Consider the following 17732-nt stretch of genomic DNA (forward strand, 5'->3'; position numbering starts at 1 on the left):
CATCGAGTCGGGTCCGACCCATAGCGACCCTGTACAGGGTTTCCGAGGGTGTAAATCTTTACGGGAGTAGAAAGCCTCATCTTTCTCCCGCGGACAATAGTTGACTTTATTGAAATAGGGTGCTTTTTCTCTGGACTACTTCATACATTTGTCACTCAGCTTTTTTTAAAAAAAAAAACAAACGTATTCATATATCAGAGATTACAAGAGACTTATAGTCAAACCAAACAAAAACCACTGCTATCCAGTTAATTCCAAATCACAATGACTATCAGACAGAGTACAACTGTTTCTTAAGGTTTCCGAGTTTTTAAGTCTTTATGGGAGCAGGCAGCCACATCTTTTTCCGTGCAGAGCAACTGGAGGATTTGAACTGCTGACCTTGTAGTTAGCAGCTCAAGGTTTAATGCATTGTGCCACTTGGGTTCCTTACTTATTCTAACAGTTGTGGTAAAATACATATGGGAAATTTATTACCTTATAAGATATTCCTATAGATAACTTGGAAGCAAACACATTTTTTTCCTTTATCTCTTTAGGATTAGAAAGCTAAAAGTATTCCTTTTCAAAGCATTATTTCTCATCAGACAAATTGCACTTATTTTAATTGTTGAGAAGACTTCAGTATCTATGGTAGGATATCACATTATAGTCTCAAATTCACTATACATCTTCATGAAAAATTTAGGAAATTAAGAGAACAGCTGCAGCTCTTAATTGTTACAGCTTTATCCTATTTTTGAAAAACTTTTAGAAGATATCTTTTATATCAAAAGAAATGCTGATGATTTTCTTTAGAATGTGGATCCATTTTATTCTGTACTGGCCTTTCTTTTGCACTTTGCTGACTGCATGTATTTGTGACCCTTAGATTGTAGGGAATGGAAGTGAGCAGCAGCTGCAAAAAGAGCTAGCAGATGTGCTGATGGATCCTCCAGTGGATGACCACCCAGGGGACAAGGAACTTGTGGAAAGATCCCATCTGGATGGTGAAGGAGATGCCCCTCTTTCTAATCAACTTTCAGCTTCGTCCACCATTAACCCTGTGCCATTAGTTGGGCTCCAAAAACCAGAGATGAGCCTACCTGTGAAACCTGGACAAGGAGGTTAGGATTGCTGCATTGCTTGCGTAACTGAAGGTTATTGTTTTTAATATTTGAGTGTCCACCCTATATATTAGGTTTGGTACAGAACATACAAAAGGCATTACCTATGTTGTCAAGAATCTTTAGAACCTTTTAGGTCTAGGGGGATGTTAAAGGAGTAAATAGGAGTACATGGGTCACTCTCATTCTCCTTTAAATGGATTTCAGTTTTATTGTAAAAAGAGAAACTAGGTAATTGATATTGAGAGAATCTCTCTTCAGATTGTTTTCTCTTGTTTAAAGATATTTTCAGAGAAAACAGAATTTGAGGAGGATGTTAGAAAAATGGAGGGATGATGCTTGGTGAATAGGTGTTTTCTGTAGGCTTGTGTAGTTTTGTGGGGGTAGTTGCCTGGTAGAAAGAGGGAAACTTGAATAAGGATGGAAAAACACAGGGAGGACAATTATAAAGCCTTATCTTAATGGGAGAAATAGGGAGTTAAAACTATAGATGTTCATTGGAAATTTAAAAGCAAAGGAATTCAGAGCATCTAATAAAGAGGCTAAAATAATGAGAAGTAATTATAGCAGTACACATCAGAAAGAAGACAGTTCAGAGATGAGATTTTTGCAGAGTGGTTAAACATTAAATTTACATTTGACCTAAATACAAATAATAAATTCAAAACAAATTAGAAGAGACAAGACAATAAATCAAATCTGAATCTCAGGTTACGTTTTTAGGTTTGTGACTGAAGGTTATTGTTGCTAGAGCAGCACTTGGGAAATTCGGTGTCAGTAACCTTCCAGTGTGAGATTGGAATTCCTGGGTGGCGCACATGGTTAGCAAGCTTGGTTGCAAACTGAAAGGTTGGAGGTTTGAGTTGATTGAGGTGTACCTTAGAAGAAAGGCCTGGTTATCTACTTCCCATAATTCAGCCATTGAAAACCCTATGGAGCACTGTTCTACTCTGACACACATGGGGGTCACCATAAGTGGGATTTGACTCCAAACATCTGCTTAGTATGAGATTTCTGGATTGCTTGGACCATTTCTCCTTGGGGATGGTATATTATCTCATTGTTAACATAGTTTTAGAACCTAAATGTTATTCTTTGTGTTTACTAGTTTCCATCAATGAAATTTCAAACCCAGGATGTCTTTGGTATCTTTCAGATTCTGAAGCATCAAGTCCTTTTACACCAGTGGCTGATGAGGACAGTGTAGTTTTCAGTAAACTAACTTATTTAGGCTGTGCCTCAGTGAATGCCCCTAGGAGTGAAGTGGAAGCTTTAAGGATGATGTTCATTTTAAGAAGCCAGTGTCAGATTTCACTGGATGTAACCCTCTCAGTACCGAATGTATCTGAAGGAACTGTGAGGTAAGGCTAATTTTTTTAAATGTTCCTAACACTTAACATCAGACCTGAACTATTTTATCATTTTAGAAAGAAGCATTATTTAACAAAATGCTTAATAATTTCATTCATGTAATGTTTAATTTATCAATTACTTACCTCTTTCAAGGATTGTACCTTCACAAAAATTGATGATTTATTTGTTTTTTTTTTGTTTTGTTTTTTTTTTTATAAATCCCTTTACCTGTTCCGATCTTACATAAATAACATTTAAAATTCCCAATACGTTATGTATTGGGAATTTTAAATGTTATGGGGTAATTAAAATATGTTGGCCCAAGAATTTGCCCTAACAAGTTTATAATCTGTGTATACTTCTGATACAAATACTAGCAAGACACAGTCCAATGTAGAGTTTCATATTGATTTTAGAAATTACAAGAACTTGTTGGTAAATGTTAACTGTTTTAGTCCAGTCCCATAAAGATAAAAGGGAACTGAATTCCAGAGAAATCGCTAGAACTGAATATTGTTTATTCTAAATAGAACTAATTACAATAATTAAAAATAACCATAACCAGTCAGATGTCTATGTCAATCATTTAAATAACATTGCTAAATAATTAACCTACCATAGCTAAAATAATTTGTTTTTCCTATTATAAAAAAATAGGCTTACTTAAAAAAATCAAAATATAAGCAAGAAGCCAGGAAATACTCTTACTTTTCCACTGATAGTACAGTTAACATCTTGGTATCTTAAGATCCTCTTTATGTATTTATATGTGTGTATGTCTATGTGTGGAATCCTGGTGTGGGGCTATAGTATAAGTACTGCACTGGTAACCACAAGATTGGCTATTCAAACCCACCAGCCATTCCTAGGAAACCCTATATAGGTTTACTATGAGTCGAAATCAACTCGACACTTACCAATAACATATGTATTGTTGTTGTTAAGTGCTCTTGAGTCAGTTATGACCCATAGCGACCCTGTGTGCATATATATATAAGCTTTGGTAGTGTAGTGGTTAGGAATCGGGCTGCAAACCGCAAGGTCAGCAGTTCGGAACTACCAGCTGTTCTGCGGGAGAAAGATGAGGCTTTCTGCTCCCATAAAGATTTACAGCCTTGGAAACCCGGTTCAGGGTCTCTATGAGTCGGAACCGACTCCACGGCATATAACAACAGAGTTGTATCTGCCTTGAAAATCCTATAAGAGGGTCTCTATGTGTTGGAACCATTTCATTGGCACACAACCACCACCAGAGTTGTATCTGTATGTGGATTCCAAACTATTGCCGTCAAGTAAATTTTGACTCATAATGACCCAGTAGGTGCAGTTATATATAGTTAATATTCCAATCATCTCCATATGTAATTTTATTTTTTGTGTTTTTAAAGTTCTATTTTACAAATACCTGTGGCGGTGTGGCACTGTGGGTTAATGTGCCAGACTGCAAAGCTGTTTGAACTGCAAGGTTGGTGGTTCAAGCTCACCAGCTGCTCCTTGGAAACCCTATGCAGGGTTGCTATGGGTCGGAACCGACTTGATGGTACTTAACAACAACCACCTAAAATTTGGCAGTTGAAATCCACCCAGTGGTGCCATGAAAGAATGGGTCTAGTGGTTTGTTTCTGTTAACATTACAGCCAAAATAGCACTATGGGATAGTTGTGTTCTGTAACACTGGGGTCACTAGACGTTGGAATTGACTCCGTGACAACTAATAACATTAATAAAAGAAAAATATTAATACAGTTTTATGATAAAAGAAGTGAGGAAGCTCATTTGTCTTGCCTTAGGTTTCCAGAGTTTTTAATCAACATGCCTTTGAGCCTGGGTTAGGTCCCCTTCCTAAGTACTTCCTTTATGTTCAGAGCCCCCTGCCTTTTCCTTGTAAATGTTGAAATTGCATAGTTTCTTTTCAGGTCATTTATAGTTATGTCCTCAGTGTCCAGAAAAGAGATTGACATATTGTAGGTATTGCATTAGGTATTTATTGAGTGAGGAGATTTTCAAAGAATGTCATTCTTTTGATACTGAATGCATGACATTGATTTTATTAATAATTTTTTATGGAGTTAACATTTTGTAAAGCCCTCTCCCCTTTACTTACCTTGAATCAGAAAACATGGTTTTACTCTGAGAAAGAGCATAAGTTTTTTCTTGTTTGCTTTTGTTTTTAAAAATAAAGCCAATTAGGTCATTCTTTTCAACGATAATGAGAAGCCCAGTTTTAATGATCTATTTTGATATTTTACCAATCATTGTATTAATTAGTTAGTTACAGATTATATAAAACCTGTATTGCTTGGAGTCCTCATGTGGCACTGTAGGATAAGCACTGGACTGAACACTGCTCAGAAACCGTACACAAGAGTCCAAACTGATTCAGTAGCACTTAACAACAATAACATATGTGCTTACTGTATTTTTACCTTTGTGCTTGCTTCCCCAAAACATGAGATTATATACTTTTGAGTACCTTGAAATTACATAGTAACTTCAGAAATCCACATATGAGTTACTTATCAAGATTTAGGGTTAATAAGATTAGCATTCTAAAAATGGTGTATATGAATTTTTTGCTAGAAAGATGAGTTTTGAATCCTTATATGGCTATAGTGCATATTGTCCATAATTCCTCTGATTTTTTCTTATCTTCTTTTCTCAACAGACTTTTAGATCCTCAGACAAACACTGAAATAGCAAACTATCCAATCTACAAAATTCTCTTTTGTGTCAGAGGACATGATGGAACTCCTGAGAGTGACTGTTTTGCTTTCACTGAAAGTCATTACAATGCAGAACTCTTCAGAATACATGTCTTCCGGTGCGAAATACAAGAAGCTGTAAGTCCTTAAAAGAAAACTGCCTGATAGTGAAACTTCATCACTGCTCCCATTAGGTTGAAGTGATAACTCTATTTATTATTATGGTTTCTCATCAAGTCAAATGAAATTTGTCTGCTAGTGCTTTAGTGATTCCAACCTCACTATAAAGTAGAAATCTGGTTAACCAAAACCTTGTCGTTGCTAAGAGAGGGGACTAGTTGTCTGCTTCTTGATTGGTAAAACTCCTCTGGCTGCTTATAGTGTAGCTAGCTCTATAGGCCCATTGTGATTTTTGTTATTATCTGATTTGCATTAGAAACTTTGCCCAAAAATGAGTGAGGAAGAGATTAATCACTTGCGCTCCGTCACCCCTGCCTTCTATAAAATTAGGTAATCTTCCTGTATGATAATGTCCTATTTCCTAACACATCTTATTCTATGTGACTTTAGGTAAGTCGGATACTTTACAGTTTTGCAACTGCCTTCCGCCGATCTGCCAAGCAGACCCCACTTTCAGCCACAGCTGCACCCCAGACTCCTGACAGTGACATCTTTACTTTCTCTGTGTCATTAGAAATAAAAGAAGATGATGGTAAAGGTTATTTTAGGTAAGGTATCTTACTATATTCATTTTACTTGAGTTTGTATTTATATATTACTTGTGATTCAAGGGAAACCTTGGGTCAAATTATGTTAACTTTTATAATATATTGCTTTTATAGATAGAGTTTTTTAAAATGTAAGTAATAAAGGAAAAGAAATTGGAAAATTTACAGAGACAAGGTTCAAACAAATTTAAAGCAATAAAAAATTCTTTCATATGGGCAGTTTAGTAATCTTACTATGTCCTTTTAGTAAGACTCAAGTAGCTCATTGATTATTATGAAATACAGCAGAAGCAAAGTAAGCTGTATTTGTAGCTGTTATTTGTTTTACTGTTTCCATGATCTAAAGAGGTCAACTTTTTCATTAAAGTCCACCAGAACACTTTGGAAGAGAAGAAATGAGGTCTGTGCCTAAAATCTAACCTTGTAAATAGAGCTGGAAATAACTAGGTGTGTTTTTTAAGTAACAATTTTAAGGTACTCCTATTTAAGTAGTGGAAGGTACTGTTATTTAAATAGTGGAAAGAACCCTGAAACTGAAATCAAAATGTTAATTACGGCCTTTAACTGTGTGGAGTCCTGGTGTGGTGCTGTGGGCTAATGCACAGGACTGTGAAGTTGTTTTGAACCACTGTTTTGAAGGTTGGTGGTTCAAGTTTCCCAGCTGCTCCTTGGAAACCCTATACAGGGTCTCTATGGGTTGGAGCCAGTTTGATGGCACTTAACAATTAACTGTGTTGTGTCTTTTTACATCTACTTGTTGAACTTTCTTTACTAAATGAGATAATTCAACTCTAAAATCTTAACAATTGTAGATGACTAGAATTTTTTTTCCCATAAAGCCTAGATGAGTGCTTGTTAGGATCATAATTGATAGTTGCACATAGAAATAAGTATCTTTCCTCCAAGACTACCACATAAAGTGGGTGAAATAAATATACATGAAATGATTGATAATTTCTAATGCTGTTTTTAAATTTTAAAAAACACAACGACTCCTTTATTTGTTAGGAAAAATATTAACTCTTTGTTTCCATTTAGAGATTTTGGACTTGTCATGCCACCTGGTGGCCAGCTTAGTATACACTGCAACTCACTCTGATTTGAACACTGAAGTATGAGGCATTGCGCTAAGTGCTTTCTCATTAGAAATATATGTTCTCAACAGCAATACTGTGAGACATTGTGTATTCCTTGCTTAGAAAGGGTAATTTTTAAAGTACTTTCCTTTCCTTTGTAAGAAACATAATAGTTTCTTGAAAGTGTTGAGTTTATGTTTTTCTTTGATTTTTATGTAGAGCCTCTGTACATTCCATTTGTGAATAGGAAAGATTTCTGTGATTTCTGAGTGGAAGCACTAGAGTTCCTCCTTCTGAGGTCATTCAGACATTTTTCAGTTTAGTCATAAACATCCCTGTTCCATGTACCTGTATATTAGAGAAATGCCATTGCAGAAAATACTTTTTCTGTATTTGCTTTTCACATTTGTTGTGACTTTGTTCTCTTTTTGTTATGATTTTACTAAATTTGCAGTTTATTGTAAAACATGGAATTTAAAGAAATTCTATATTAATGTAATTTAGTGATGAAATCATTGAAAAGTGTGCCTTTCTTTGTCATATTTGAACTTCTTGTCAAATGCAGTTCTTTCATCATGTAATTTTATAATATACCTGGGAGAATTCAGTGAATAGTTCATAGAACGAATCATTGAGGCACCCAAGGAATTTTCAATATGAATGGTCTTTTTAACACTATGTAACAATGAACTTGATGGCACCTAACAACAACAATGTTGTTGTTAAGTTCTGTCAAGTTGGTTCCGACTCATATCAACTCTGTGTAGGGTTTCCAAGGAGCAGCTGGTGGATTTGAACAGCTACCTTGTGGTCCGATCAGTGCTTACCCTACAGTACCACACCAGGACACTCCAACAACAATAACAGCAATAATGAACTTTAAAAGTAGAAATTAATTAACTGATGAACAGAATGTTACTGTTGTTGTTAAGTGCTATTGAGTAGGTTCCAATCCATAGCAACCTGTACAGGGTTTCTGATGAGAATAGAGTGGTTAAAATATTTTGGCAGAACTATATAATACTATCTAGCCAAGAGATATGTTGTTGTTAGGTGCCATGGAGTCGGTTTCGACACATAGCAACTCTTTACAGGGTTTCCGAGGTTGTAAATCTTTACTGGTGAAGAAAACCTCATCTTTCTCCTGTGGAACCGCTGGTAGTTTCAAACTGCTGACCTTGAGGTTCGCAGCCTGATTCATAACCACTATGCTTCCAGTATATGTAATTAGCAGTTGTTGTTGTTGTTAAGTGCTGTCAAGTCGGTTCTGACCCATAGCGACTCTGAACAGGGTTTCCGAGGCTGTAAATCTTTGCAGGAGCAGAAAGCCTCGTCTTTCTCTTGCAGAACGCTGGTAGTTTCGAACTGCTGACCTTAAGGTTCGCAGCCCGATTTGTAACCACTATGCTACCAGAGCTCCTTATATAATTAGCAGTGGTACAAGGTAAATTGTGGTCTTGCCTAACATCAAAAACAGAGACAATGTTGTGGAAGGATTTAATACTCTTTAATAAATGAAAAGTTACAGTTCTTATGTTATTATAAGCATTATCCTGTCTCTCAGTTTAGCCTTTCTGGATGTACTTTTTTTTTCATTTACATACCATCTAAGACATTTTTTTGTTGTTGTTTACACCTTATTTAATCTCCCAAATAACCTTGTGAGATAAGGTAGTAGTTAGTATTATCATTATTATATAAAGTAATATCACAAGAAAGTTAAGCCTGGACAATAGAAAGTATATGTTAAATTTCCTGCTTGGATCCATTCATTGGGCTGGTAACAAGACCAGAAACAATCTGGATTCCTGACATTCAGTGAAATGAACTTCCACCAATTAACATTTTCTACTCTGCTTCCTGTTAATGCAGCTTTTCCTTGCCCTTCAGACTTGTACATCAGAAACTATTCCATTATTGTTACTATTTTAAGTACCGCTGAAAGATGAGATTATACTTACTTTTACATCCATATCTACATACCCTAGAAACCAGTGTTATCTCTAATCAATCTAAGTTAAAAAACTGAGACCCCTATTTGTCCGTAAAGTGAAATTCTGTCAACCATAAATATTTAACAAGTTGGTATGTAAATGTTTTCTCTGCAAATGTTTGCCATTTCTAGACTATTTTGCTAATATTCTTTTATTTTCTAACCTAAATATTATATAATGTTCTTGAGTTGGTTATATCAGTGATGATGGTCTTCAAACTACTTAATTTTTCTTTCTTCAGAGCCATATTTTTAGTTTATATAGGTACTTTAAGCTTTCTTGTACCCATTTATAGTATCTACTAATGATTCTATTGCCATTATATTCAAGTTGCACAGAAGTAAAGACCATATTTAGATTTACTAAATACTGGCTGACTGCCCCAGGCAGATGTTTGCCTTGAAGAATAAAGGATCTAGACAAAATGACAGCAACCAGTTCCTACCTATCAATAATTATACTTAATGTAAATTTATTAAACGCACGAAGGATGAATAAGAAAATAGGATCCTTCAATATGCTTTCTACAAGAGACACATCAAAAAGATGGAGACAGTCTAAATACCCATCAACAGAAGAGTGGTTAAACAAATTTTGGTACATACACACAATAGATTACTACGCAACTTTGAAGAATAATGAATTTGCAAAATACCTCACAACATGGATGAACCTGAAGTATACTGTTGTTATTGTTAAGTGATGTCAAGTTGATTCCAACCCATAGCGACCCTGCAGCTGGTAAGCTTAAACCACCGTCCTTGCAGTTCAAACGACTTTTACAGTCTGACACATTAGTCCGCAGCACCACACCAGGACTCCTGCAGGACATATGTTGAGTGAAATTAGTCAATCACAAAAGGATAAATATTGTGTAAGACTAATTTAATGTATAAAGTTAAGAAAAAGTTTTCTTAATGAAAGAAACATCAGTGATGGTTACCAGGGAAGGGGGAGGGAAAACTATCCTTGGGCTTAGAGGGTAGTCACATTAACATGGGTGAGAGGGCAGGCAATATACAAGAGAGAGTTTAGCTGAGCAAAGATGAAAGTAGTGGGAGATGAATGCAGTAGTTAAAGTGAATAAAGGTAAATACTCTTCATTGATGGTACGTGGAGGGGATTGGCAGTCATTGTAATGAAGCAAAGTATGCGATTTGCTGAATGCAAAATTGATCTGCTTTGTAAACCGTAATTCACACAAAAAAAGTTTTAAAAAGGAGGAGATGATTTTGGTAAATTGTCATTTTAAGAATAGTTTTAACTGTTTTTAGTAAACCAATGTTCATTAACTATCAGTATTTTTTTATGATTATTACACAGGTATAATAAGGTTATTATCACTGCTTAGGGGTGATAACAAAAAGCAAATTAAGGTTTTCTATATCTTCCTTGTATCTCTTAGTTTTTAAAGGCACCTTGTGTTGAAATGCAAAGGATCTATGATTAAGTATATATATCTTTATTACATACTTAAGAAAGAAAGTTACTACCTTATTTGTAAAAGTCATTGGCCAAATAAAAGAAACCATTGTTTCCCTTTTTTTTGAATGCCTTTGTGTCAGATGCTATGATAGGTGTTGTGGTTATGTGCTGTGTAGTTGGTTCCGACTCATAGTGACCCTGTACAGGGTTTCCGAGGCTATAAATCTTTATGGAAGCAGAAAACCTCATCTTTCTCCCACAGAACCGCTGGTATTTTTGAACTGCTGACATTGAGATTCGCAGCCCGATTCGTAATCACTTTTTGTTGTTGTTAAGTGATGTTGAGTTGGTTCCGACCCATAGCGACCCTGTACAGGGTTTCCAAGGTTGTAAATCTTTATGTGAACAGAAAGCCTCATCTTTCTCCCGCGGAGCAGCTGGTAGTTTCGAACTGCTGACCTTGCCGTTTGCAGCACATTTCTTAACCACTAGGCTACCAGAGCTCCTTCGTAACCACTACAGATAGCTAACGTAATTTTCACATCAACAAAAGAAAGAAAACACAAGCCATATTTTAGGAGGCATGAGAGTTGTTTTCCTTGCTTTTCTAACTGCTTTACTAGATTAAATGCAATGAAGTATGTTATAGAATATTTTCACATCCAAGAGGTAGATAATGATTTTTCTTTTTAATTATTTGAAAACTACAAATAGGAAAGAATCAGATTTGAAGTCTTTTAAAAAATTCGTATAGTATATGTGACAAGAAAATACTGTGTAAAATTAATGAAATGTGTTGGTTTATAGTGCAGTTCCCAAAGATAAGGACAGACAGTGCTTTAAACTTCGCCAAGGAATTGATAAGAAGATTGTCATCTATGTGCAGCAAACAACAAATAAAGAACTTGCTATTGAAAGGTAAACATTTTTAGTAAGTTTAGTTTAAGTACCAATTTTGGTTTTTATCAATCTAATGAAGAGTCATACTGTATTCAAAAATGTATTGGAGAATTATTTTATTCCTTAGGAAATTCTTATGGTTTAATAAGGGAATGATTGCCTCATCCACTTTGAAAAAATTTATGAATCTTTAGCTGTTGTGCTAACTTCAATGATCTCAATTAGTATAAAGTAGGGATAATAATTATGAAAATATATATTTATTGGGAATTCTAATAGGTTAATGCGTCGGACCACAAGATTGGTTTGAAATGCAAGGTCGATGGTTCAAGCTCACGACATTGGAACAATGTTGTTAAGTGCCGTCAAGTCGGTTCCATCCCATAGCTACCCTGTATAAGGTTTCCAAGGAGCAACTGGTGAGCTTGAACCACCGACCTTGCAGTTTAAACAGCTTTGCAGTCTGGTGCGTTAACCCACAAGGCCGCACCAGAACTCCAGGCATCCTTAAAGTGAAATTACTTAAATAGTCTTTTGTGTTATCTTTTTCTACAAATTAATGTCAGTTCTTATTTTACAGGTGTTTTGGTCTTCTTCTTAGCCCAGGGAAAGATGTACAAAATAGTGACATGCACTTGTTAGATTTGGTAAGAATTGTTTTTTAATGAAAAGTTATGTCCTTGAAATGTCATTTCACTTTATATCATCTGAATCTAACTTAAAGACATGTTTATTAATATGTTCTTGTAAGCTATAAAGCAATATACAAAGATAAGGAAACATGCCTTTTTCTGATTTGCTGTTTACTATTCTGACCTTGGATAAGTAGTAACCTACTTTGTCCATCCTCAGTCTCTTAACTCTGTAGTGATGGAATAATTCTTGTTTATTTATTGCATAGGGTTGATATGAGAATCAAAGGAGAAAATTAATGAGAGAATTCTTTGCAAACTGTGATGTGCTTTACAAATGGTAGGCGGTATTAGTATTATTGCTATTGTATAAAAATCTTTCTTTGTAAAACTAAATTTTGTGTGGTGATTATTCATTTGACCGACAAATTCAACATAGGAATTAGAAATTGAATTTCCCTAATGTCTGTATAATTTGATTTAAAAGCATTCGTTCTGTATAACTTCTCAGGGACGATAAATTGGCACATCTTTAATTTGAACTGTGATCACATGCACTTTTGCTTTAAAAAAATTCTAATCTTAAACATTTCTTATCGTTTTGCAACTCCTTCAACAATGTTTTTAAAGGCAGCAAAATGGGGGTTAGCCATTGCTCGTTTTGGCATTAACATTGGTTGTTACTCTTTTTCTTTAGGAATCTATGGGCAAAAGTTCAGATGGAAAATCCTATGTTATTACTGGGAGCTGGAATCCAAAATCTCCCCATTTTCAAGTTGTAAATGAAGAAACTCCTAAAGGTGATGATTTACTCAGCTGTGGCGTTCGCAATGCTGATGACAAGAATAGAAATTTTAGTCCCAAGAAGATACTCAAATCCCAGGACCATTGTTTGAGCTTACTTCAACCTGATGAAACCAAAGAGTTTTAATAGTTCTTTGAGTTTATAAAATACATTTGACCTGTAAACAAAGTATTGTTTTTCACTATTTTTCTTCCCATCTGCTTCATTTTCCCCTCCTCCTTTTCTCCCTCTTTGTTTGCTTACAGACATAAAATTTTATGTTTTGGAGAATATGTACACATGGTTAAAAATTTAAAGGGTACAAAAGAATACACAGAGAAAGTAAGTCTATCACAGTCCTCAGGAATCCTCCACAAAAGGAACCACAGTTTTTGTGTAGCTTTTCAGAGACAGTCTATGCATAAACAGCCTTTTCCTAGATATTTTGTAGTATATTCCTGAATGTCATTTGGTGGTGGCTGTGTGCCGTGGAGTTGATTCCAACTCAGCGACCCTGTACAGGGTTTTCAAGGCTGTAAATCTTTATGGGAGCAGAACGCTTCATCTTTCTCCCGCAGAACAGCTGGTAGTTTCGAACTGCTGACCTTGCGGTTCTCAGCCCGATTCGTAACCACTATGCTACCAGAGCTCCTTGAATGTCATTTAATGACTGCCTAATATTTCATCCAGGTGTGCTGGTGGTGCTGTAGGGTAAGCACTGTGTTGCTAACCACAAGGTTGGCATTTCAAATGCACCAGCTGTTCTATGAGAGAAAGATGGGGCTTTCTGTTCCCATAAAGATTTACAGAGGGTCACTATGAGTTGGATATGAGTCCATGGGCACCCAACAACAACAATAATTTATCCTGAAAATGTAACATTGTTTGCTTAATTAGTACCTGTTATTGAGCATTTGGAGTCCTGGTATGATGTTATAGGATCAGCACTGGACTGCCAAACACAAGGTCGGCTGTTCAAATACACCAGCTGATCCTTGGAAACCTTATATAGTGTCGTTAGGAGTCTGAACCAACTTGACAGCACTTAATAACAGCTGAGCATTTGGAGTCCTGGTGTGGAGCTGTGGGCTAAAGCGCACTATACCACAAGGTCATTTTCAACCATAAGGTCAGCAATTCAAATTCAACGGCCACTCCTTGGAAACCCTGTGCAGGATTGCTATGAGTCGGAACCACCGCTATGGTACTAAAGAACAACAACTGAGCATTTAAACCCCCGCCCCCCATTTCCTCCCATGTTTTCTTATAACACTGTGGATAAAGTATTATGTGCAGACAGTTCACAGAAGTGGTTAAGAGATAAGAAATTGGCATTAGTGGTATTCAGAAAATTAAAAAACAAATGATACTATTTTTAACCAAGATTTTAAAAGACTTTCCAGTGTTGGTGAGCATGGCATAAAAAAAAAAAAAAAAAAATGCTATTTTTGGGAAACACTCTGACATATTTCTTAAGCTTTAAAATTTATTTCACTGTTACTTATTTAGTCTACTTTTAATTGTTGTTAAGTGCCTTCGAGTTGATTCCAACTCACAGTGACCCTGTGCAGGGTTTCCAAGGCTTATTAAATCTTTGCAAGAGCAGAAAGCCTTATCTTTTTCTTGTGCAGTGGCTGGTGGACTCGAACATGACTTCGTGGTTTGCAGTCCGATGCTTATTGTGTAGAGCCACCACACTCCCAATTTCTAATACAGAAAATTATTTGTCTTAAAACAGTGATTTGTCTGATTGCTTTCTAGTTTTTATTTTGTTAATGTTTTACTGTAAGGTGCTTTAAAGTATGTAACTAATCACAGTCATGTTAATTACACAAATAAGACTATTTCTGTCTTTAATGTGCTTCTTTTCTCTTTCTCTCTAGATAAAGTACTATTTATGACCACAGCTGTTGATTTGGTAATAACAGAAGTACAAGAGCCTGTTCGATTTCTCCTTGAGACAAAAGTTCGAGTTTGCTCACCTACTGAAAGATTATTTTGGCCCTTCAGCAAACGTAGTACTACTGAAAATTTCTTTTTGAAGCTAAAACAGGTATTAATGCAGTTTTATAAACATGAAGGATGGACAGAATAAGAAAGGGGATATCAATTCTGGGCTAATTTATCATTTATTCTATCAGTTGGGTCTTAATTTATCATTTATTTTATCAGTGTATCTTGAATATATTCAGAAGGAATATCCTCCATATACCATTTTTATTGTTCATTTCTTTTTATGATTCAAGTTTTTGTCTGCTAACATTTGTTTACCTGATGTAGCAAGTCGGGTTAATGTGCTAGACAGCAAGGTTGTTTGAATTGCCAAGTCGACAGTTCAAGCTCACCAGCCACTATGAGTTGGAACTGACTTGACCGCACTTACCAACAACATTTATTTGAAGTACTTCTTTTAATATAGATTTGCTAGAGGCATATTCTGTTAGACTTCTTTATCTAAAAAGTCTTTAATTTTACCTTCATTTATGTAGGTTGTTTACACTGTCCTATAGGATTCTGGATGGCAGTGTTTTCCTTTTAGAACTTTAGCTATGCCGTTCCACAGTTTGTGTGCTTTTATTATTATTATTATTTTTAGTGGAAAGTCTGCGTTATCTTATATGGTTCCTCTCTGTATTTTTCTCAAGTTTTTAAGAATATTTCTTTATCTTCTGGTTTTCAGTTGTTTAACTATGATGTGCCTAAGTGTCCTTTTCTTTTTTTCTTTTCCATTCTTTCAGAGACTTTATTTTTAGAGCAGTTTTCACTTTATAGAAAATTGAACAAAGTACAGAATTTCCATATACCTTCTCCCTTGGTTTTCTCTATTATTAATATCTTGCATTGGTTTAGAACATTTATTACAAATGATGAACTGATTTTGATATATTATTATTAACTAAAGTTTAGAGGTTCTATTTAAGGTTTACTCTTTGTATTGAACAGATATCTATCTGGGTTTTGATAAATGTCATGTGACCACCGCTACAGTATTACACAGAAGAATTTCACACTCCTAAAAGTCTGCTCTGGTACACCTACTCATGCTTCCACCTTCCCACTGGCCTTTTGATAACCAGTAATCTTTTTAGTCTTTCTCTACACTATAGTTTTATCTTTTCCAGAATGTCATAAAATTAGAATCATGCAGTATATAGTCTTTGCAGATTAGCATTTTTCACTTAGCAATATGCATTTTAGTTTTAGAAAGAAAAATTTCTGTATATTCTGTGGGTTTTGCTGGGCTTGTGAATTTTTAAATATTTTTTCTTAATCAAATTGGGGGAAATTAGGCCAATTATTCCTTCATCTCTTTTTCTGCTCCATAGTCTCTTTCCTAATCTTGCAGGATTCTAATTACACATATTTTATTATTATTATTTTTAATGTTTTATTGTGAATTATGTGATAGTTTACATGGCAGAACATTAGCTTTACATTCATCCTATCGTATATTGTTTCATTTCCATGGTTACATACCCCTCCATGTATCATCAACCAACCAAAGGGTATACCCTGCAAGCCTGCCCCCACCCGGGTCTTAAGCACACAGCCCTTCTCCTTCTCTGGGTCTAAAGTCCCAGCCGCTCCATGTCTCCACATCATCATCTCTGCCTCCATCTCTGGCATCACTGCTTCTCTGGGCAGGGTCCCGCTCTCTGCTCTTCTCCTTTGATGGTCCCAGGGACCTCCACTCCTAGACTGCAAAGTCAGTCACTTCCCTCCTTGCTACAAAATGTGTACCTTTACATTTCCAACCCTCACAATCAGTCCTTATAACAATTATTCACTCTTGTATCACAAGAGACCTGGTTACATTTATTCCTAGATATTTCATCCTTTGGGTGGCTCATTTACACATATTTTAGATTATTTTATATTATTCCACATACCTTTGAGGCTCTATTATTTTTCCAGTTTGTTTTCTGTTTCTTCTTCATAGTGAATACTTTCCATTGGTCTATCTTCAAGTTCACATGTTGTTTTGTCATTTCAGATATGCTGTTGAAATCATCCATTGAATTTTTAAATTATAGATTTTACATTTTGATTCTTGATTTTCCACTTAACTCCTTTTTTTTGTAGTTTCTAATTTGTCTTGTGATTTCCTATTTCTATTTCCATTTTGAGTTCCTTTTTTTATTTAACATTATTGAACACAATTATAGTTACTACTTTAAAAAAATCTTTCACTGTTAATTTTAATGTCTGATGAGTTACATTTTCCTGTCTTTGTGTTGTAAATTTGGATTCTATCTTGGAAATTTTAATTAATATAATGTAGAGATTCAACTCTGTTATGTTCTTCTAAAAAGTATTGATTTTAGTTTTTTGTGTGTTTGTTTTATCTGAGTCATTAACTTGACCAGATTAAAATGTCCATAATTTCTTGTCTAGTGGGCAACTAGTAATATCTGTGTTCTGTTCTTTAGGTCTTCTTGGCTCTAGTTCACCCATCAGTTACTGCCTCCTTTTTTTTATTTCCTCTATAGTAAAACTCTCTGAAAATATTTGTGTATATTCATTGCCCCTGATTCCTACCCTGCTATTCACTCTTATTTCTAAATCCAGTTGTCATTCAGAGACCTCATTGTACTTGAAATGTCAACATCATCTACTACCAAAAATCACTGTCTCTTCCTTAATTTCCCTCTTTCACTTAGTTTTCAGGGAAATCACATACTTTTTGTAGGTTTTTCTTCTTTCTCATTATTTACTTTTTCTCAATCTTGTGCCTTGTTTTCTTTTTTTAACCTTATATTATGCCTCAGAGTTAATCTTTGAATCTCTTCTTTGTCTACACTCACTTCTTTTGTCAGCAACTTTAGTGTCATGTAGTCATCTATTTGCTGATGACTCACAATTTTTATTTCCAACCCATACCTCTATTTCAGTCTGTTGTTGTTACATGCTATTGAATCGGTTCCGACTCATAGTGACCTTATATAGGGTTTCCGAGGAGCAGCTGGTGAGCTTGAACCGCCAACTTTGCAGTTCAAATGGCTTTGCAGTCTGGCACATTAAACCATAGTGC

At 35.3% G+C, this 17732-nt stretch overlaps 1 protein-coding gene across 1 annotated transcript in view; it reads left to right on the top strand.

The window, feature by feature from the left end:
- The window catches only part of RABGAP1 (RAB GTPase activating protein 1), a 174012-nt gene that overhangs the window by 31661 nt on the left and 124619 nt on the right, over window positions 1-17732 (top strand). Inside the window, exons 2-9 of the mRNA XM_006834741.1 lie at window positions 872-1106; window positions 2263-2467; window positions 5125-5299; window positions 5732-5889; window positions 11192-11302; window positions 11865-11931; window positions 12614-12716; window positions 14584-14753. Of these exons, the coding sequence (XP_006834804.1) occupies window positions 872-1106; window positions 2263-2467; window positions 5125-5299; window positions 5732-5889; window positions 11192-11302; window positions 11865-11931; window positions 12614-12716; window positions 14584-14753 (1224 nt within the window). The remainder of the gene's footprint in view (window positions 1-871; window positions 1107-2262; window positions 2468-5124; window positions 5300-5731; window positions 5890-11191; window positions 11303-11864; window positions 11932-12613; window positions 12717-14583; window positions 14754-17732) is intronic.

Source organism: Chrysochloris asiatica, unplaced genomic scaffold, assembly GCF_000296735.1.
Source record: "Chrysochloris asiatica unplaced genomic scaffold, ChrAsi1.0 scaffold00014, whole genome shotgun sequence".
In the NCBI taxonomy this organism is placed as follows: Eukaryota; Metazoa; Chordata; class Mammalia; order Afrosoricida; family Chrysochloridae; genus Chrysochloris; species Chrysochloris asiatica.